We start from the raw sequence: 23,282 nt of genomic DNA on the forward strand, positions 1-23,282 counted from the left end.
GTCATCTTGAGCAAATGCAAACAAATGTAAGCAAATTTAAATCCCCCGTTGCTCATTCCTGTTTTTGTCATTCATTAATATTTTCTTAGCAACTGATACCCGAAGGCAATTAATTACGGATTTATGTCAACTGGGATTTTTTTTTTTTCTGGCAGACCACTGCAGTGTTTTGTGGATTGGCTTTTTATATACCAAACTGTGTAAATTATGACTTTCAGTTTATTGGGAAAAGCGAAAAACTACAGCTGTTGGCCTTCGGCCTGGACAGTTTAATATGCTTGGTTCACTTCATGCCACACAAGGAGTGGTTTACCTTTGGATGTTAAGCTGCTTACACTTTAGGATTGCTATCCTAAGTAACAGAGTGTTTTTCACTTTGAGTAAGTTAATAAAATTTGGATGACAATAGCCAAAAAGAGCTTGAATACTTTTCCTGTAGGTTATTTTGATATTGGAGAAGTGATAGAATAAGCAAGTCTTAGTGGTGCGAACCACTGATTGTAAAAGGTGAAAAATGGTTAGTTTTAGTCAAGGGAATCTCGATGATGAGCCATTTTTGGGGAAGTCGATGTGTGTTCAGCCTCATGCGAGACATCTGGGCCTTGTGGTATGGAGAGCTTGGAGCTGGAATCCAAGGGATGGTGGTGCAGCCATCTGTCTTGTAGTTATTCCGATGTAAAACTGGATTATTGACCCTTTGTGTTGGGTTTGTGAGCTAGGCTAAAATACCTCTAGGTTTAAAACCAACTTAGAAAATGCTGTGTGCTCAAACAATCTGTTGCATTGTGAAGCTTTCTCCTAGTGCTGGGTGTATTTCCTTGTTCTCCTTGCCCCTAATGGCACAACGCAGCTCAGACAGTGGCAGCCCTGTCCCAAGTCCTGCAGCAAGAGGTTGTGCAGCTCCCCAGCAACATCCCTGCAGAGAGAGAAATTTGAGGTCATGTCTCTGCTTCTGTAACGTCCAGCCGTGTATCCTTGGTAATTGCTTCAGTTGAGATAGCCAGCTGTGAATACAGATATATCAGTTGAAAATCACCTTGCTGGAATGTTCCTGAGCATAGGCACTTGGATTTGAAGGCTGGGAAGGACAGGGAAGGATTTTAATTTATCAGAAATAAGTGTGTAAACAGTGAGATGTCTTTTGTCATTAGGTTTTACTTTGTTTAACAGAGTCTACTCTCCACGCAACTCCTATGCTTAGAGCTAGAAAACTGTCATTTCTTTTCCTGCCAGCTCCTCCAGAGCATAATTATCAGCTATAAAAATATCTGGAGAATTGATGCTGTGTGAAGCTGTTGGGAGCTAGTCAGTAATTGCAGGCAGTTAGTTAGGAGGTTCAGGAACAGAATTTTAAGGCAAAACACAAATATTCACATGTATATACGTTTGTTTCTAATAGAAACAGGTTACCAGAAGTTTTTTTTTTTTCTTTCACAAATCATTTATCTAAAAAAAAATTAACAAGTGTACCTCTGAAAGCTGAAATCATCAATGGCTTGGGGTTGGGTGGGGTGGATTATGTCTGCCACAAAAATCTCTTCAGGAGAAATACAAAGCATTCTTCTTAGAACAGCAGAATATATTTATAATCTAGAAATGATGCTTATATCTTAGAGCCATAAAAGCCAAATCAAATTATTAAAAAACTTAGACAGGAAATGAAACTTCGAATCAGAACTTGGGGATCCACCATTGGCCTGGTGGATTGATCTGGTATCCTAAGGGACAAAAATATTCCAGATATTGATGTTGCTGTCATACTTGGGCAAATTCTGGGAAACGTTTGCAATAATCAGAAACTGAGCACAGGTGGGATACAGCTGCTGAGGCTTTTTCACATAGGTAGGACTGGTTCTCAAGGAGCACAGCAGGAGGTTGGAACTGATGAGCACTGTGGGCCTTTGCAACCCAGGCCATTCTATGATTCTGTGATGTTTGAGGTGATAACTCGTATGGTTATGATAACTCGTATGAGTGTTAAAAAATTAGCATCTGTAGAGAACAACAGCATTCCTTCTGAAAACACAGTAAAGGATGGATGTTGAGCTACCATGCCAACTAATCTGTGTCCCTTAGAGCCAGACATCCTTTCCTTTCCATTCTTTTCTGTTCTATTTCTTACTTTGTCAACTATTTTGAGAAAAGAGGAAGCAGGTTTTGTAACCAATAGTTGGTGAGACTGCTAGGGACTCCTCCTGAGGTTATTCTACTCTGAGGTTGGGAAGCGTTGCATCACTGTTAATGAGCTGAGGCGCAATTAAAATACAGCCACAGCAATCTCCTGCCCTTTTAGCAAGAGGCTTGTCTCATATCACTCAAAGTATGGTCCTTGTTGACAGGCATAGCTCACATTGCCAAAGAAAATCAGTACGTGAGAAATGAGGATTTTAGTGTTAGGCATGATGTCTCCTTGGCTGTGAGGCACGATGTGGTCTCGAGATGTGAATTTGAGGTCAATTAATTGTGAGGCTTGTGCTAAAAGGTATGGTATATACAGTGTTTAAGGTATTTCCAGAATGACTTACAGGAATTGTGGCCCTTTAGCTTTTGCTATGGACCACATTTGAAATATCTTTCCTTTGATGGATCTTGGGAAGTCTTGCCAAAATTACTGCACAATCATAGAATGGCCTGGGTTGAAAAGGCCCGCAATGCTCATCAGTTCCAACTCCCTGCTGTTTGCAGGTCACCAACCAGCAGCCCAGGCTGCCCAGAGCCACATCCAGCCTGGCCTTGAATGCCTGCAGGGATGGGGCATCCACAGCCTCCTTGGGCAACCTGTTCCAGTGCCTCACCACCCTCTGGGTGAAAAACTTCCTCCTCATATCCAACCTAAACTTCCCATCTCAGTTTAAAACCATTCCCCTTGTCCTATCACCACCCACCCTCACAAACAGCCGTTCTCCCCCCTGTTTATGTGCTCCCTTCAAGTACTGGAAGGCCACAATGAGGTCTCCCTGGAGCCTTCTCTTTTCCAAGCTAAACAAGCCCAGTTCCCTCAACCTTTCCTCATAGGAGAGGTGCTCGAGCCCTCTGATCATCTGAGTGGCCCTCGCTTCAGATGAGTGCTACACCCCTTGAAGAAACATGTGGGAAAGCAGTTCTGCATCCCCCTGGAATGGTCAAGGCCATTTTTCCGTCATCATCGAGAGCAGGAGGAATGGTTTGAATCTATTGATACAAAGGTATGTGACTCTAAGGCCCCTTCTGAAGATAACAAGACCCTGCTCTGAGATTGTGCAGAATCCGTGGCTTCTCTGAGCTCCAAGCAGGCTGGGTATACTTGTGTTAAAAACCTGCCAGAATCAAAGTCTGCGGATCTGCAGCACCGTGAGGCTGTGATACAGCAGGGGAGGGCATGGCGGCTGCATTTTGTCCCACATTCTGCTGGTTCACAAAAGGAGCTTAAAATAAAAATACCAACTGAATTGTTCAGCATGTAAGCAGTGCTTCCCGAAGAGCTGCAGGTCCGCTCCGACATCCCTGCCTGCCAGCATCATTGATACATATTTTATATACAGTCCTGGTAACATAAAAAGTATCTCTGCTTTTAAGCTGCAGCCAGAAATAAAACCTAACCTTGGAGCTCTGCTTTCCTCGGTGCTCTCTGAAAAAGGGACACTTCACAGCAGCAGAGCTTTGAGGGGAGCAGAGCTCTAACAAAGCTCGAGGGAGCGATGCAAATGAGCAAAACATCTCTGGGAAAATTAGGGAAACTCACTGATGTTGTGATGAAAGGTTGTCAGTGGAGGTGGTGACAACTGAAGTGCATTACCCATGGGTGCTGCTGTAATAGGAACAGGTGTTACCGTCCAACCTGTCTGCAAACTGAAATGTGCTGGCTGCCCGCCAGCTGCCGAAAAGAGGGGAAAGCAGAGCTAATGGCTGCATTGTTTGGGGGGAGCCCTGGGTTCCTGTTATTTGGTGCCTTAAAAAAGAAACAGATAATGAGTGCTGAGCAACCTGGATTTTTCCCCTTTTTTTCTAAACTGAAGCGAAGAGCACTTTGAAATGATGATAATAGCGTTTGATGTCAGTCTCAAGATATCCAAATTTATTTTAGTCTGCATTAAAAAGAGTGAATTGAAGCATTTCTGTGGGAGGAAGAGATACCCACCTATAGATCCTCTGGGATGTGAGCCTCTATCACCTTCTATGTGCTTGATTTCCATTTTATTTTCTAAAATACTGTACATACCTCTGTTGGGATGATGTTGTGTTTATACGTTCTGTTGTTTTGTAATTTGTTCTGTGTCTTGTTTCTGTATCTTTGATTTTTTGCCATAAATGTGGCATGGGTCGTACATCCATCAGTATGCAGTTCAGCTCTGGGTAGCTTAGAAGAGGCAGAATGTGTGCTGGAAAAAAACAGTGAGTGATTTTCAGATAGAAGATTTCTAAATAATGATAATAATAATAAAAAAGAAGGTGATTGAAGGCTCTTGCTTTTATTCTGACAGGCTCTAGCAGTGCAGTGCATCCTTTGCTCGTGTGCTCCCGAGCTGCTGATGTGGGAGCACACGAGACAGAGATGAGAAGCTGGGAAGCATGTGTTTTTTGCTGCCATTTTAATCACCAAGATCTGGAACGACTGCTCCCTGTCCTGCCTTTAGGACATCATGCGCTCCAGTGGAGCTCAACCACAGAAGAAAAATTAAGTTAGTTTTGTTCGTCTTCACCCACATCATACATCTCAATTTGATGAATTAAAACCAGATTTTGGGTTCTTTTTTAACTAACTTTTCAGCTGGCTGACATGTTGTCCTTTGAGTCTTAATGCAGTTCGTGCTTTGTGATCAGTCCTCAATGAAAGAATTCCTTTTGGATCACATTGCCGTTGTTGGCTGGTTTCGAATCAGCTGTTCTTAACGTGCTCTGGTTGCTGGGAGGCTATTTCTCACTGTTGGGAGTATGGCATTTTTCAGGGTGCTCAGATGAGGCCATTTCCATCCTGCCATCCACGCCTGTGTGTGGTTTGGGCAGGCTGGGTTTCCTTGCTGGTGAAATGTGTGTGGCTGAAGTGCTGGGGGCCATTTAGAACATTTGAAAGGTTTTAGCTGGGACGTGCAGTTCAGGCACTAAGCTCTTTATCGGCTCCTCTGCCAACAGATTGCTCCTATCTGCAGGCTGAACTCAGGGTGTGGGTGCCCTCTTTGTTCCACCTGAAGGTGAAAACTCATCTGTACCTGAGTCTCACTTTGTGCAGCATTTACTTATCAGGGAAAAGCAGCAATTCCAAGCGAGAGCCCTTGTGTTCTGATGCTCCATGGTGGTTTTGTTCTGCTGATGAAATTCTTGTGGTCGCTTTTTCAGCAAACTCCTCCTCATTTTGTGATTACAAATGGAGAAACCAATAAAGTGTTTAAAAAAAAAAAAATGGAAAAAACAAAATATTTCTAAGTATTCAGCATTGCAGTGGGCTATGGCTGGTGACTGCACAAGAGAGATGTTGGTATGAGAAGTGCAGTGGGCGCACCCAAGCGAGCTGTGTGTACGTCTGATGTAGTTCACTTACCCCTCACTTTTGAATGAAAGACAAGGAGCAATAGCCCTAGTAAACATTCCTTGCAAAACCCAGTGCTCCCTAGTGACTGTGTTTACTCTCACAACTGCTCAAATAGCAGCCACAGATATTTCCCTTCCAATTTCCCTTCCAATTTCCCCCTGCAAAGTCATTAGGTAAGTGTGCTGTGAAGACCAACAAGCCCTTACCCGACAACAGAGCATCTTCCCCAGCCCTGCTATTAAAGAGAAGTACTCGAATTAGTTATTTCTAAAGTTAGGGATTAGTTATTTCTACAGATGGGATGCTCCATCCCTGGAGGTGTTCAAGACCAGGTTGGATGGGGCCCAGGGCAGCCTGGTCTGGTATTAAATGTGGGGGTTGGTGGCCCTGCCTGCAGCAGGAGCTTCATGATCCATGAGGTCCCTTCCAATCCAAGCCATTCTATGATTCTGTAATAAAGTTAAAATTTGTTTTTAGTCATTCCTTTTTATTTATTGCAAATTACTTTGTTGTCGTGGCTAATTTTTGAAGATCTGAGAACTGTTGAGGTGCGGTGTCGGGTTGATTGGGTTTGCTTTCTGAAAGGAGAAAAATACAGTCATATGCTGCTACAAGTAAGAGAGCAACTTCTAAACCTTGTCCTGGTTTGCATGTGGTTACCTCCATCAAAGGGGACTGTGACAGCCAGAAAGACCCTGCGTGAGAAGTTGGCTTTTTTCCCTATTCTCTTACAATATATTTTAATTAAATAATATCAATTACAGATTTTTCATTTTGTTGTTTGAAGTTAAAGAGCTGTAGCTTATGGTGTGCCGTGGTGAGCTGCTAGGTCAGTATAGAAGATCACCTTGGAGGCCATGGAAAACAGCAGGAGCTGCAAGGACAGATATGAGAACTGGGAGGGTTTGTTTGCCCAAACTGCAATGAAGAGAACTACGTGAAAAGAAAAGATGTGAAATACATCTGCACAGATCCTCCTGCTCGAGGAGGCTGTTGGTCAAGAGAAAAATGTTCATGGCTTTATTTGGGGATGCCTGGATCCTGAGCTTGTTCTCCTAAATACATTTGGTGCGCTGACAGTGCCATTATCTGTTTGCTCCTGAAGCAGTGCAATATTTAGCTCCATTTTTGTAGAAGGATAACATTCGGAGTGAAGCCTTCTGTAAGACTATTACTGGGGCTTTTCTTAGGAGCCCATTTGTGGTCTTTAGGTGGTCTTTGAGCCTCTCTTAGTCTCCATCTCACCTTTGTCAGGCCTCAAAAGAGCTTCATGCTGGAAGCAGTGAGCATGGTAGGATGGGTAGAGCCAGATCAAGGTGCTACTCCTTAAAGAACAGAAGGAAGCTTCACTCTTCGTGCATGCAGAACACAGTGTTCAAGTACCCATTGCTAGATGGTGAAAGTATTTTGTTGTGTGTACTGTTTTCTGTGGCCAATACTATGAATTACATGACTTGGCAGTGCCTTGAGCCGACAAAACAGGGAGTACAATGACAAGGCAGACAACTATTAGCTTTTAGCATATATGGTTTCCATTCCTTACTTTCCATTCAAGTTTGTTATTAAGGAACACAGTATTACAAAGAAACAGAGTGAATTTTCATTTTACTTCTTTTCTTTTATTATTTTTTTCAGTTGGCAAAAAAAATTCGTGAGAAGTTTAACCGTTACTTGGACGTTGTGAATCGTAACAAGCAAGTGGTGGAAGCATCGTACACTGCTCACCTCACATCGCCACTGACTGCAATCCAGGACTGCTGCACTATTCCACCGTCTATGATGGAGTAAGCATTGCATTCTGAAGTTACTGGTGTTGTCATTTAATATGTGAAGAAAAAAGAGGAAGGTATTTATTTTACAAAAATGGCGTGTATTTTTCTTCCACTTCGATAACTGAGGAAAATGGGAAGGCAGTACTCCAGACACGCTCTTTAACCTGTCCCCTGTGTGTACGTTTCAGTGAGGAGCTATAAACAAGGTCTGGGACTTGGCTCAAACAAAAAAATAAAGGCTTGTTCAAATTTTAATTGAATGAAATAGGCTTTTATACAGAGTGAGTCTGTGTGCAGGGTACCTGCTTTGCAGTGAGGCACTGCTTAGCCTGGATAACTCTTCTGAAGCTGGTCATGGGACCTTTCCTTTGAAGTTCAGAAACCAAGATCACGAGTTGGTCTGTCCATCACATGCTAGAAGTATTGCATTACAGCTTAGTCAAGATGATTTGCTGCTGTTTGATACACAGAGATGTACAGAAACTGAGTACATTGCTTGGAAACCAAGTTTGTTCAGTTTGTTTTGGTTATAAATGCAAGAGTTTTGAAAATGCAGGCAGTTGGTTGTCTTTAATCATCTTATATTATGTTCCATATTTACAGGAACTTGTTTACATTTCCTAATTGTAGGAAGGTGTGATGGAAGGTCTGATTTTTTCCAGTAATAGTGCAATTATTTCTTTTAAACAATCATCATTTTAAATGCTTCACTTCCATATGTGCTTGAAAGGAACAAAAGTAACATTCTTGTCATTTGTTATACACAGCAAACTTTGATTACAGAGTAAATTTTCATTATTTATTCTCATTCTGATTTGAAAACATTTTAGAGAGGAAGGTAATTTGGGTAATAAATATTAAAAACATCTGTAATTTAGCTTTATAAGACAGCTTGACTCTTAATGTCAGCGTTCTTTCATCTTTTCTGAGGTATGGCACTAACCTTTGTTTGTGCACGGTTTTAGAATGCTCACTGCATTCAAATATGTGCTATGAATCTGTGCCTGAAGAGAAAGGTTTCCTCAGCTTATGTTTATTTTGATTGGCTTAAAAGGAAGAAATCTGGATAGAGCTAAGCATCAGGTGGTTCCAAAGTACCTCTCTGTTTGGTTGAGGCGATGGGATAGGTCTGGTGGCCTCGATGCAGCTCCTGCTGGACTGAGTGGCCTTGTAAAATGCTAGTGCCTCTGATGCTAAATGGGCAGGCTCCCGGCAGCATTAGCAGAAGGGTCAGAGATGAATTGAGGATGAACACTTTTCAGCTGCCTGGTGTCTCTGTGCAGGGGCTGACCACCAGCAAACTTGAAAGCAAGGGGTGAAGAAAAGGAAGAATGAGAAAATTTATAACCCCCTCGTCTGGGTTGCATAATTTTTAATAAAAAATGAGCTGCTCTTAGCCTGGAAACTCATGAATTTCTTTTCATATCGTCCTTCAAAACAGCTTACCTTGGAAGTCCTTCAGAAGTTTCTTTTCCTGTGGTGGACTCACATGAGAATCCATCAACAAAAGCAATTTAAAAAACAAACAGGAGGCCACAGCTGGCAAAGTATAGGCATGGATTTTCTATTTGCAGGGCTCCTCATCTGGGCTCTGTAACACTATTTTCATTATTTAGTTATTTGGCTTCATAATAACAAACCCTCTGAAGTGGTTACCAGATTGGTCTGTCACTCTGCAGCATCTTACAGACTTTGCTTCAGCAACAGCCTGTCGAGTGTTTATTACTGAAGAGCTGCAATATGGAAGTATTGGGAATATAGCCACTGCCATCTTTAGGAAGCTGTCTGCAAGTCATACTGAGAAAGAATGTAAAATCTTGTTTTTCCTGTGAAACGGAACTTCCAAGTTGTTAGGATTGTGCTGGTTGCCATATTTTCCTTTGTCATTTCTCTCCTTCCTGCCTCTCCTCCCTGTTGGTCCTCCTTCCACTTTCCATCTCCCTCAGGGAGATTTTCCACTTTTTGGTTAAATTGTCTGGAACAAAAGGTAATGGTGGTATTCAAGGTAGCATTACTAGAACTGGTATCTAACACAGGGATGCCAAGAGGAAGGTGAAATTGTTTATGTGGAAGGAGGTGTTTGTTCATCTGTCAGTTTGATTTTCTCACTGTGTGGTATGGCTGTGCAAGTGGTTGAAAGGCTCCCCTTCCAATTAAGTCATCGAGACACCAAAATGCAAAAGATGCTGTTCTGTAAAAGGATGTGATCCTCACTAAAAGCAATTGTACTTTGTTTCTGTCCATCTGGAATAACCTGAACGCTTCGACAGGAGTGGAAAAGCCCCTGAGATGTCCTTCATGTTATTTGATTGCATGTTACTACCCATTAAAATAAGGCATATCTGTTAATTGTTCTGTTGGAAAGCTGTACCAAAGATTATTAGAGCATTATAATTTAAAGTGGTTTTCTCTACATTTTTCTTCTCCAAATATCTTTGTTTGTTTGAAAGTTCTATTGCTATGCAACCTTGTTAGTTCGTATGAAATGGAGATAATGAAATACTCCCTAGAGAACTGAAGTAAACGAAGATACCAGGCCACTAGAAAAAAACTTCAAAATAATCTTATTTGTTGTTAGCATTAACAAAATTATCCACGTGTGGCTTTGTGTATGCTTGTATTCATCTTGAAAATCTGAGCACTGGCTTACAAGACGGCTTGCTGTGTTGCTTGAGATAAACTGTGAGGACAGAGGATACCACACTCTGTGACTGTAAATAAATGATATGAAACAGAACCAACAAAGCACAAGCTGGAACATAAAATGAACTTGGCGCTTAAAGTGCTTGTTCAGTGGAGCGGTGAGATATGATAAGGAAAACATTTATTTTATTGCCATTATGTGATGTTGGCTTCTGCACTGAAGAGCCCCAGTGGGTAAGTTTCCATGCAGCTATGATTGCAGCCTGTGGTGAGATGCATGCTGCTCTGAATCAGAGTGAGCAGGCTGACTGTGCTGCTTTTGGTTGCACACCAACCAAACTGTACTGTACCCAGCATACAGCAACCAAACTGGTGTATCTACCATCAGTCGTGTACTTGTCCTCTCCACCGAGATGGGCTTGTGCAGTGGCACTGTCTTGCTTTGGAAAATAGTGAAAATTAATAAACTAAATATGGCAGATCTACTTGATGAGGCAGTGCAGCTGGTGGCTGTTGAGCAATTCTGTAAGTGATGCTTCCATAAGTCTTAATTCAGCAAACATTTAATCATATGCTTATGCTCATCTGGTTTACCAAAGCATTTTGGTTTGTGCTCACATAAATGGAAATGAATCATACAGTTAAGTATATATGCAAGTATTGCGAAGCAGAGGTGGATCTTTAGCTTTTGCTGCTCCTTCCTTCAGGTACTACTGTGTGCATTTTCTATTTTACCTAAGATTTGGAAATGAAAAAAAACATAGCGGCAATGGAAGGGGAGAGAATAGGTGAGAAGAGCAACCAGACAACATGGCTTCAACAAGCACAGAAGCAGATGGCACTAATATTCCACACCCACTCTCACATATGGGCCATATTAGTGCCCATGAGGTCAGAGCGTGGCACCTTATGCCTCTTTCCGTGGCTGTGGCCATGTGCAGGAGGATCCTGATGCCACTGAGATGAGTACAGCCTGTGGCATTGCTCCAGCCAGGCTGGGTTAACACGGGTAAAGTGCTCTGGGCTCCTAGCAAGGCAGATTGGTAAACTGATGGGAGATAAGGAGAATGGAAGTCAAGTGACGTGAATCTACTAATCCTTGAAAAAACTCCTTCTGGAAAGTAAGGCTTTGTGTTTCCTCACTAATAACGGCTGCTGAAGAGAGGCTATGAAAACAGATCTCAGACAGTCTCCAGACATTCTATTAGGGTGGTCAAGACGATGTTTTAATTAAAGTATCTTTCTGCTGAAGGGGATAACGCCTTTGTGTGCAAGAGGGTATCTCCTGTTTGTCACCAGACGCTTCTGTCCCGTGAAGGCCTTCACTGGGTTCACAGAATCCTAGGATAGCTTGTGTTGGAAGGGAACTTAAAGCCCCTCCATCCCCACCAGCTCAGGCTGCCCAGGGCCCATCCATGGCCTCAGGCACCTCCAAGGATGGGGCAACCACAGCTCTGGGCAGGCTGTGCCCAGAGCAAGTAAAAACTGTGTTGGATTGGATAGTAGTGAGTAGATCAAGTAGGTGAGTTATACTGAATTTTTGCAGCTGAAGGAAAATCAAATGCTTTCCACATGGAAAGAAAAAAAAAAAAAAAAAGACTTAATTTGGTGGTGTGTCATTGTGGAGTGGTCATCACCTGCGAGGTGTGCAGAACAGCCTTTTTGGGAGGAATTGACTGCTGGCTGTCTCATACGGAGAGCTTTGGGAGGAGGGGTTGTGCAAGGCCAGCTTCACCAGGTGGGGTAAAGGCACTGTCACACAACTGGCTGCTTGCAGGCACCGTTTGTGAGTACAAGTTTTATGGAATTGGCATTCTCAGCATGTCAAAGCCCTGTGTAACTGCAGTGAGATGGCTGCAAAAAAACAAAAAAGGAGGCTATAGCTTCTCATTCACTTGCATTTGTTAGGGAATGTGCAGCTGCCTCTGCAGCTTTTCCACCACAAAAGCAGAGAGGACGTTTTTGAAGGGAGACAAAGTATTCCTAAAGCAGGCCTCCTCCTCTCCTCCCTGCCCCACTCTGGCTCTCAGTGCTGTCCTGGTACGTGCTAGGAATGTCCCCTCATCTCCTTGCCCCCTGAGAACAGAGGTGGGTTCCACTGCTGGAGTCTATGGAAGATGGTCGCAGGTCCCCTGGAGATGCATGTTGCTATGCAGTTAATGCTTTCCTGCTAACGTTTGTGTTTCGAGGCAGCTGGAAATCTGGTTTTGTTCCTCACTTAACAATGCTGATAAGTGCCCAAGGAATGCATTTTATCTAAATTTATGAAAGGAGATGGAATGGAGAAATATTTGTTGGCAGCGCTGTGTTACGCACCCATAGCAGAGCTGTTTGAGTAAGGGAACTTACAAACCTGTGTTTGAAAATCATTTACTCCCAGACTATGGTGCCGCCTTCAGAAGTGGTCTGGATTTTCCTCTTTAAACAGATGGTTAAATATTTGCTAATGCAGTTCAGTTTTATCGCAGCTCCTTCAGTGTTTATCTTTCCTCTCTGAGCAGTCAAGTGGGAGATAACGGGGATCCATTCTGTTGCTGCAATATCTTAAGAGCTGCACTTCCAAAGCAGAAGTGGGTGGGCCACACTAAGGGGAATTTAAGATGCATTTCCTCTTCTTATGGAGTATCTGCAGTAATGAGTGTGGGTTTCTAGAAGATGTAAGCAACATGCACAGAGCCAGTTGTGGCACCTTGTTTTGTTCTGGAACCACAGCAGGAAATTGTTTAGGAAATGGCTAAATGGCTAAATACGCTTTACATACAAATATACTTGGACTTTTCCAAGCAGGACATGAAGTAATCAGAGCAACTTCTGTGCCTTACCCTAAGAAACTGGTGAACGGAGTCATCAGCAGCTTGTTAATGAGACTGATCATACAAAAACTGTTTTTCCAAGATTCTGTTTATGTGGCTCCTACTGTACCTAAGGATTTAAGCACATAGAGTATGAGTGAAGACCTTTTCCTACTGCTAGGAAGATGTGCTTAGCTGAGAATCTAAAACGAAATGCCAAATTTTCATTGAACTTCCATCATTCCATTTGCATCCTGAAATTGTCCTGAAATTGGTGTGGGTGGAACAGGACAGAACAAAATGAGTTTCAGAACAATGAGAGCCCCTCAGTCACTCTCAAATGTCGTTTCTGTGCACTGCTCCCTCATTTGTCCCCAAACTGAAACTGTGCAAAAGAGGCTGATTTACACTGCAAATTCAGGCCAAACAAAATCCAATTGGAGCTCACTTGAACGCTGTTTTGATGTAAGATTCAAAGCTCCTGCAAATTTATTTTATCTTCTGCATTTGCTGATCTCCTGCTTGTAAATCCTGTTGAAGGAGAATAAAAATGAGTGCAGCCTGATGGGAATTAAATGTCTGAAGTTCAAAGCAGTTTGCACATCAGAGCAAACGTCAATCAAATGAACATCTTGCAAGCCAGGCAGGGAGTGCATTTCTCCATGGGGAAGAGATCAAAGTGGGAGTCGCTGCTCTGTTTGCTCCCTCGGGATGCAGTTTCGATCGGTTGTTCATTAAAGTGAATCCAGAAGGAAGGGATTTTTAGGGAGAGGGGGGTGGGGAGCAGGGCTGGTCTTGAAACTGAATTTCAGCCAATGTTTTGGGGTTTTTTTCCTCTTGTTTGAGTAAGTACAAAAACTAATTGCTTCTAAACATAGCGTTGTGGGTTCTTTTTTTTTTTTTTTTTTTTTTTCCTGGTAAGGATTTTGGAGGATGTCCATAAGGGTTGGCTGTGCCATCAAGCTTTGGAGCCAGATTCCAAAAGCAGCCTCGGTCAGACAGCTCAGTTGTTCACTTTGCCCAATCTGTTGTCTTTTCTGCTGGCAGAAGTGGGAAATGCTGTTAAAAACTCAGCCTTCCTCATACAGGGATCAGTGCTTGCCTGTAAATCCTGAAATGCAAATCTGAAATAACTTCTTCCAGAATAAATGACATGAAGGTGTGCACAACTCTGGAAAATGTGCCCCGTGTACATACGCTGTATGGAACTTGTATACAAACAGTAGGGAAGGTACAGCCAAGGAAAGCAGTGGTTGCTGCAAACACCCATTGCAGTGCTGAGGCTTTGGGTTTATTTGCTGCTTTAATGTTGATGATCACCAAAGTGTTTGACAGCACATAACTGAAACAGCTGAGAGCAGCCGTAAGAAGCATGCAGGAAATTCGCCGCTGCGATTAAGATGAGTGTGAATGTTGATGTGTCGGCTTGCCTCGGTGCTGCCTCTCCAGGTTCTGTTCTGGGCTTTCTGAGCACCCACACCTGTGCCAGGAGCTGCTCTCTTTCCTCTGGGTCCGTGTGTCACACAGCTGGCTGTGTCCAACACGATGCAAAACAAGGCATTCCAAGGTGAGCAGTGCTCAACTGCAGCTGGCAAGCAGATACCTGCTCAGCTCAGAGCAGGGGATGACAGCTCTGTCTGAGGGCTGCTGTTTAATTCATGGCCTTATAAAAAATTCCTCTTCTGCCTGTTTTATTTATACCACTTTCCCCTTAGCTTTATTCTCCTTTTGCTACGTGTGTGCTGTAGTAGGAGAAAGGAGGGCTGATCTAGGCTGCAGGACTTCTTTTGCCAGCTCTGTTGTTGATCATTTAGGCATCTGTCCCTTCTTTGTCCTGATGGGCAACAGGATTGTCACCAACAAAAGCGAAGGGACTTGCCTGTGTCAATTCTTGCATTGAAGTGCTTTGGCATGCTCGAGTAAGAGGAGCAATGCAAAAAGGCTGAGGCAGGGGAGCAAGAGGTAGCGGTGGCCATGAGGTGGCCATGGCTTGAGGGCACGGCTGGGCTCAGTTCTTCTGTTTTTGCCTTCCCAGAAGTGGGCCAGAAATGGACCTAATGGTCATCTGCTCGAAACCCTGTGCTAAGATCTGCCGTGAGGGAGTGATGTGAAATGCAGCTCAGCAGCTTCCAGTGCGTGAGGAAGCGATGGAGCAAAACAGTCAACATTTTAAACCCAGGGAGATGCAACCTCCCCATGGGTAGCTGGCAGCCAGTGGTGTGAGAGTTGCATGGCACGAGGCAAGCGCCGTTCTGAGCGAGTGTGAGAGGTGATTTGGGCAAAATATAATGCAAGGGCAGAGGAAAATTCCAGGTGATTTTGAATTAAAACTCAGCATTTATTGAGACGTGGATAATGTTAGTTGCTAATGAGGTATCCTGTTGCTGTCGCTAATAGGTTTTGATGGGAGCACTGGGGCAATTAGCTAACATCCTGAAAAGTCATTATCCTTCCCTAAGAGTTTGTCTAAGGGTATCCCTTGGAAATATTTCTCCAGCACTGAGATGTGTAATTTGCAGTCTCTAGCTCTTCCCGAGCTCGTTTTGCTCAAAGATAAACGTGTACTATGTGAGGCCCATCCTTTGCTAATTAATCTGAGCCTTAAGATTCGTTATCCAACAAAAGAATGAGCACCATTTCTGCTCACTGGGTAGGAGCAGTTTGTGTGCACTGATGTTGCTGTTGAAGGACTGAGGTGTGGGAAATAATGCAGAGAGAAGAGAGAGAACCCACGTGTGTCCCACTGCCCTGGGATTCCCTCTGTGCTTTCTATACTGAAGTACGGAGAAGAAAAAAGCAAAAATGTTCACTCTCTGTATATCTGTATCTATGTGGTGATTTTCAGTGTCAAAAAATGCATCTTTTCAGTATGTTATATATCAGAGCTATGTTTAAACTGTCACTATTCTAAATAATTCTTAAAGGATTGCCTGTATGGAGGGCACTTAATTACATCCATCTCACTTTCCCTTTCTTTTAAGTCTTTTAAGTTTGAGAGGGGGTCATGGAGCATTGGTGCCTCAGTTGTGCACTGACACAATCATCACTAACATAATTACATTAAAATGTGTACAGTGTTTATGAATATTGATGAAATGACTTAGCAGCATGCTTAAGGAGACACTGTTTTCATTGATGCTTCTATGCTACCATGAAGACACTAAAAAGGTAACAAATAGTAATCAATAATGATTTTTTTTTCCTGCAAATTCAAAAATTAAATTTGATTAGGTTTTCTTTGAAAAGAGCCTCTACTCTCGTGAGCTTGGACCGTGCAGTAAAACTGGGCTTCTTGTGACTCTGCAGCATGGCATTTAACCTGATGCAAAGGCCAGAGAAGTGTCTGTGGTTTTGTTGTGTGTTTGCATAAAGGACTGGTTATTTGTGAATCAGGAAATCATTCAGGAGTGCACTCCTAAGCTCTCAGGAAATGACTCTTCCACTTGAAGAGCACACTTCTGAACATGAGGAAGGCTGTGCTGCACTGTTTGCTTGGAAGCTAAGCCTCTGCTTTAAGCAAAAATTGCAGCCCAGCCTTCAGTGTGGCTGTGCTGGCATGAGAGGTGTGCAGGATGCCAAGCTGCAATCTCTGCAAGCTCCTGTGCCTGCTTCAGTGGTGCTTGTTTGGCTTTGACACCAGCATTTCTGCAAGTGGATCCACTTACATATGGAAATGATGATCTTAAACCTACTAACAAACACTTTTCCTCAGCCTTCACAGATCTCCTCTAAGGTACTTCTGTGTCCCACGTCTGAGTATCCCATAACCAAGAGATGGGCTCACAGCAGGTCCTCTGTCTGGCCGTCCTGGGGCAGCTGCTTCATTCCTTTAGGAGGAAAGGGCTTTGAACAACAGGACTGAAAGAAAAGATACTGGAGTAGGAGGGATTTAGTTTGCTTTAAAAGACTTGCTTCCTGCAGTCAGAACATGACATTTCCTTGCAGTAAACAGTTCCATCTGTCTGTGGCCTCAGTTTTTGTTTCTGTTAAGTGTTGTTTTAATGGGATGATTTAGAAGCACGTTGTTTTATTATCTGTTTGTGTCTAGGAAGCCCACCAAGTGCCCTACAAGGACAGAATGAGGCAATCCATCTCACTCTGTTTTTACTCCACACTTGGTGCAGCTTTTTGAATTTCAATTTCTCAATTACAATTTTCAGCCATAAGAATGGTGTTTGTTTTCTTTATTAGCTTTTCTCCCAATATTTTGGGCTTCCATTATGTTACAGCACATGGATGTGTGTATTTGTAGACATGCTTCTATATGTATGTGTACATGTGTATGAAGAAATATAACTGGTTAAACATCTACGTGCAGTTGGCAATCAGCAACTAAATTAAGAACGTTTAGTGTGTCTTCAGTGTGTATTGCTTGGAGTTAAAGTGAAAGCATTGGGATGGTGCTGGGTGAGGGCTGTGTGCACATATGTAAGTTATTGAGGTGCCATTGGTATGAATCAAGTCGTTCAAGATCTTTTGATGTAGATATATTTTATCATTTGCTATTGTAGTCTTGACAGCATTGAACAAACTCTGGCTCTGCCCCTTTTCTCCCCATGACTTGCTTCGTAACAGCCAGCATTGCAGCAATTGCAGCAAGGCTCCTCACCCAGAATGTGATCTTCTGCAGGCCTCGCCTGCAGTTTCTTGTCGTTGCTCAGAAATAGATTGATGGTAGAAGAATCTCTCAGAGGAGGCAGATAGTTTCTGAAGCCCCAGACTAATCGCTGTAAGTCAAATGGCTTCAAGTGCTCAAGATCACAAAGATACTCACGAGTAAAATCGGCCTGTGTAAGTGGTACAAAACTACTTTTAAGTCTTTGAGAGCTTCAGAAATGTTTATAGTTACTTAGAAGCCTTCAGTATTAGTACACAAAAAGTGCAGTTAGTGTTGCTCTGACTCCTAGATTTTTTTCCTAAGGGCTCAAAGAAGAAATCCTTTTTTTCCAAGATACTTGATATACTTTTTTAAAAGGTGAATGAGGAAATATTCATACTGGTGAAGGTTCAGCTACAGGAAGAGACAGGTGCTGATGGCATGCCTAGATGCTGTGCATGTATCCCAAGCTGGAACCTCTACTAATCTAGATGGAAGAGCTCAGACTTTCATGATCATTGCTTCCAAGTAACACTGCAACAAGGAAAAAATGCAACCTCCTGTGGTAGAGAGCAGATGCAGTCCAATTGTGATGAGTTTTCAGTCCCCTGGTTTTGGGTTTCACAGTTTTTCATGGGCCCTTAAAATATGTGCAATGTTGGAGTTTCCAAACAAATAATTATTTCTCATTGGACCTTCGAAAATATTTATGTCCATTGCAAATGCTGTGTATGTTTAGTAGGTAATGTCAGATTGCTCTTCTAATGTCGCCTGTTGTCGTTTCAGATTCGATGGCAATTTTAACACCAACGTTTCTAGGACAATTAGTTGTGATAGACTGTCCACCACTGTCAACAGCAGAGCCTTCAATCCTGGACGTGATTTAAATTCTGGTAAGTAGTAGAGTTTGGGTTATTTTCCTTCTGTTATAGATTTTTTCCACTGGACTGTAACATTCCCTTGGCACAGGGAATTAGCACTGATTGCCATAGCAACGAGCTTTTATTTCTCCTTGAAACTGTCACAGTGCTCTTAATTTGAGATTTCATGATTGAAAGATGATACCTAAAGTAATGCCCTTAGCCTTAAGTACTTTATAAAAACGTCATGAAGATTTGATTTCAGCCTACCGTGGATAATTTTGTTGTGGTTTATGCACTTTTTTCTTCTTTTTTTCCTTCCAAGGTACTTTCCTTCCTAGGCATGTCTGCTTTGGCATCAATAGCGTCAGCTCTTGATGAGGCCAAACACAGAAGTTTCTCTGATCTTCTTAGCCCAGTTCAGCTAATGTGAGGCTGTGTTTGCAAAAACTGCAGCATATAGGAACATTCTGAAATATTCCCTTTTTCTTTGTCTTCTCAGAGCATTTCTGCCTTCATTGTCAACTCATTCATTGCGTTGACACACTTCAAGAGCTAGGAGTGTGCTTTAGAACCAAATGCATGTGATTTATCCCTGAGCAATTAAACTTTTGTTTCTCCAGTATGTCACAGATTTATTTATTTTTCTTTATTTTTTTACATAATCAACTTGCATTAATACATGGCTTTCAGGTTCCTTAGTAGTGCTTTTGTCTAGCTGCTGTATCTTGCTTCTCAACTTTTTATGATGGTAGTGCTGTAAATTAGAGAACACTATAGATTTGAGTTGTAGATGTCATTTGGTTGTGTTGTTGGGTTTGGTTGTTTTTATTTTCAAAAAAAAAAATAAAAAATCCAAACCAAAACAGCCCCCTCAGGTTCCTTTTTATCTTGTGCACTGTACAGCACATCTCTGCTGAGCAAACAAGCTGATTTCCTGGTATATGTTTCATCACCATCATTTCTGTGCTGCTTTCTATCCTGAAGTTACACACACTAGCTGCTTTCCTGTTAGCAGCTCTCAAACTCAGCCTCTGGTGGGATCTTTTTTACTGTCAGAAGATGCCCTTGAGAGAAAAATGGAATGGAACGACTTAAATGGAGTAGCAAGAGGTTTCTTTGAGAACTGGCAGCTGATGGTACACACGTAGTGAAACCGAGGTTTGCTGTAGGTGAGCTGCAAGCAGTGAGTCCTCAGTCCTCTCCTCTAATGTTTTTTAGAAGTTTCAAACTTTTGCCACCTCTCTCTCTTGAAACTTTTTTTTCCTGGCTTGTGGTGCAGTTCTGTAATACCATTTATCTCAGAGGATGCACACAGTAGAGAGCATTTTGTGCAGGAGCTGTTTCTGAATGAACCTATGTAAATGTATTTGTCTAATCTAAACTAATTCTGGTTTAGTTTAGTTCTAAACTAAAACTCACTTTGAAAGAGGGTGAAGAACAAGCAACAAAAGGCTTCCATGATTTTTCCTGCTCCTCTCGTCAGTGTCCCCATGCAGTGCAAGTGAGAATATCTGCTGCACTTTGAATCCGGACTCTAGCTGAAGTATTTTCCTGCACTGAGAAGCCTCCTAAGAGCTGCTGGTGCTTCAGGTTGTTTCACTTTGCTCATTCAGACTTTAGGCAGGCTGGGCAGCCACAGCTTCCCCCAGACTGTGCCATGCTGGCTCTTCCACTGGGACCCTACACTGGTCAGCCATCTAGAGAAAAGGTTTGAAAGCCCTGTGTTCCCCTCTGCTCCAAAAGCAGGATCTCCTGTGCTCTCCTTTGCCCACGGTTTCCATAACCAGGCTGGCCAGTCCATCTTCCAGCTTGTCTTCCTGAATGGGCTGATCATTTCATTCTCAATATAAAACAATTCCCATGGGTATCTCTCTTTCCCTGCCTAAGTTTTGCCTACGAAATAAGCTGTCCTATAAAAAGCTCTCGGTCAAACATAAATTTAAACTCAGCTGTGCTTGGCCTCAATCTCAGTTCTTTAAATGTTAATCTTGGCTGGCTCCGTGCACAATGTAAGAAAGTGGGGTTGGAGTGGGGAACTTGTAGATGTTGGAAGGAAATGGAATCTGCACCACAGGCTCCAGGCAAGCCACAAGACCCAAGCTTTGGAGAGCCCCTGGTGCAGACAGCAGGCTTGGTTTCTAGGCAGAACCATTTGTTAAAAAGGGTAAGTGTAGCTCAGGAAACTTTCAACAATGAAGAATTTTTTTTTTGTGTGCAATTTTTCTCTTTTGGAATTTTATACCATAGGAAATATAACCGTAGGGGAAGGGAGGAGGAAGAAAAAAATAGATGCATTTCTTGCAGCCCTTAAGAAATCCTGCTTTTGCCACTTTTTTTCTTGAGGTAAGGTGGAGGTTTCTGTTTTTGTTTTTTGTTTGGTCTTGTTAGTCTTGGAAACGGTTTGTTTTATGTTGGCTTGAGTTTTCCATTTGGATTACTTCTTAGCCATTACTACAAGACAGATAAGGAAAGAGTTTTTATTCTTCAGATAGAATCTCAAGCTTCAGTCAGTTAGATTAAGATATCTGTCCTCACCATATGAATAGTCCTTTACTTATTAAATGACAAAATTGTGCCCAGCACCATTGCTTTATGTTATCAGATTTCTCGTTTTTTTATCTTTTTGGATAAACAGAGAACCAGTAAATCTTTCATGAAACAGACCCAAACGTCTGTTTCAAATCAGGCAGCGTTAGCAGAATGCTCTTGCCCAGGAAGGTGAGGGGATGGGACCAGGTCTCTGTTCAAGGCCTTGTTGTCACATCCCACCTGTGACACTTGGTCAGTCGAAATATGGAGTGCTGTGGTCGTGCTCCTTATGTTGTTATGCTTGGAAATGATAGGTAGGGTGGGTGGAAGTAGTTGAGCTAGCACCACCTCCAAATACTTCCCATCTGCTCAAGTCCTTTTAAGCTAGAAAGCCTCTAAATGAAGGGTTTGTTACCTCTTTGCCCTTCAGAGCCAAAACAGCTCCCCAAGAGTGAGCTTCAGGCTGGGCTCGTGCCATCAGCAGAATTTTAATTGGATCTTTTGTTTCTGGTGAGAGCACATGAGCCAGAGTACAGTTAGAATCGGAAAATCCTGGATCAGGCGTAGGGATCTGGAGAATTAGGGTATAAATATAAAATAAGCATGTTTGCTGTCTGCTGTTGTTTCTGAGGAACACTAAAATATCTTCAAAATTGTTAATTTTTAATGGAGGTTTCTCCCAGAAAGGATTGCACTGCTCTGAAAATTCATCTTTTTTTTTTTCTTCATGGTGGGAACCGTGAGGGCTGCAGCTCCGTAAATGTAATGGTGAAGAAGAGGACTGTAAAAAAAAAAAAAACCAAAAAACTCCTTTATAATGAGCAATTATGTTCAGCAGTTCCTTCTTTTTTTTTTTTTTTTAATACTGTTTGTGCTTCTCTTTGAAGATTAATTAGTTAATGATTTGACTATCCTTTGAAGATGTAAAGTGGTATCTAGAAGTGCTAACTGTTATCATATCGCATTCCCTTTGAAGTTTTATAAACTATCACACAGGACTTTCTTTCTAAAAGTCCTTTTTGCTTTCTTAGATATTTATAATTAGAGAGAACAACGATTCAAATGCTCTCATGCTAACACTCCCCAACTGCTTCTGGCTGCAGCAGTTTGGGGTCAGCTGGTGCCTCATGGTGGTGGAGGAGCAGTGGCTTTGCAGCAGTTTGGAGCTGCTGGGCACGTGTATCCCCAGGCTGTGCACCCAGGTATGGGTACCACTGACATCTTTGCATTTAGACTTAGATTCTGACTTCCTTCAAGCAGTGTGATGTCGAGGTTGGGCCTTGATTTAGTTCAGTTTAGAAGTGAACAAATTATTACATGTAGTCAGCAGCACCAAACAGTTTGTAATTTGTGTTACAGCAGGGAGATGGGCAGCTGGTTGCATTTGAATGACTTGAAAGTGCCAAAAAATGAGAAAGCAGGTTGATGTTTGGGTTGAAATGGGAGCTACGGGTCTTAGCAAGTCAATGGCAGCCTAGGAAATGAGCAGCAGTGAAGTGCCCTGTGCATGTATCTGCTAGTGCTGCCACAGAGGTCATTTGGGCGCAGTTGGCCTCGGGCCCTACATACATACATACATAGCTATGTATATATGAGTGTATCTGTCCATCTGTATAGGCCAAGATTTTGATGCTTTTTAAGCAGTTGGGTTTGTTTGGTTTGTTCCCCCACTTTCAGCTTGATAAATGGTTATCAAATACTTTCTGGGTCCCCACAGCCATGGCCACGCATCGTGTTCCTGTCTGCGTTGGCACACTGCTGAGGCATTCAGAAGTGATGGGGGGTTTTTGCTGGCAAGGTTTTGGGGAGGAGAATACAGCAGGTGCTGGGAAGGGGGCTGAGGAGAAGAATTTCTGGAAGGCCTAGTGATAAAAGCTAGAAACTGGGCATGGTTTAGATTTATTTCATTTGTAATGAAAGTGATTTCTTTCCTGAAGTTTCAATTTTGGCAAAAGTAAACTTTCGCACTGCTGTGTCCCTGCTGTGCAAAACTGCTCATCTGTGACCAAAGGAACCTGCTTTTTTGCAAAACAGAGACGGCACTGACAAACTTGCTTCATCTCATGCATGAAGCCAAAATGAGGACTTCAGCTTAGTGAGAGCTTAAGTGAAACAAACGGTATTTGCAAATTGGTTGGACTTCTGCTTGTGGGATCACGGGGGCAATGCATGGAAGGGGGAATTTCTTTACCAAGAGAGTGGTGAGGTGCTGGAACAGCTGCTCAGAGAGGCTGTGGATGCTTCATCCCTGGAGGTGTTCAAGGCCAGGTTGGATGGGGCCCTGGGCAGCCTGGTCTGGTATTAAATGTGGAGGTTGGTGGCTCTGCGTGTGGCAGTGGGGGGATTGGAGCTTCAGGATGCTTGGGGTCCCTTCCAAGCCAAGCCATTCTATGATTCTATGAAGTTCTTGAGGAAAACAGTGCACTCTCTTAAGCATCACCAGGTTGATGTTACCTCCACTCGGGGCAGAGAGAAATGAGCTCAGGCATCTGTGTGGGAAGCAGATGCCACGTTCTTCTGTTCCTTCCTTGGTTCTCTTCTTCACCTCATCCCATCCTGCAGCATCTTCTTCGAAGCAGG

The 23,282-nt window shown here is 42.7% G+C and overlaps 1 protein-coding gene across 2 annotated transcripts in view; it reads left to right on the forward strand.

Moving 5' to 3' along the window:
• CACHD1 (cache domain containing 1) overlaps positions 1–23,282 on the forward strand; it is a 92,387-nt gene that overhangs the window by 33,225 nt on the left and 35,880 nt on the right. For both annotated transcript variants that reach the window (XR_014885304.1, XM_085231947.1), the window contains exons 3-4: positions 7,142–7,290; positions 18,097–18,203. Coding sequence is in view for 1 of the 2 variants with exons in the window: in XM_085231947.1 (XP_085088073.1) it covers positions 7,142–7,290; positions 18,097–18,203 (256 nt within the window). In the remaining variant the exon portion in view is untranslated. The remainder of the gene's footprint in view (positions 1–7,141; positions 7,291–18,096; positions 18,204–23,282) is intronic.

Source organism: Meleagris gallopavo, chromosome 10, assembly GCF_905368555.1.
Source record: "Meleagris gallopavo chromosome 10, MGAL_WU_HG_1.1, whole genome shotgun sequence".
NCBI lineage: Eukaryota > Metazoa > Chordata > Aves > Galliformes > Phasianidae > Meleagris > Meleagris gallopavo.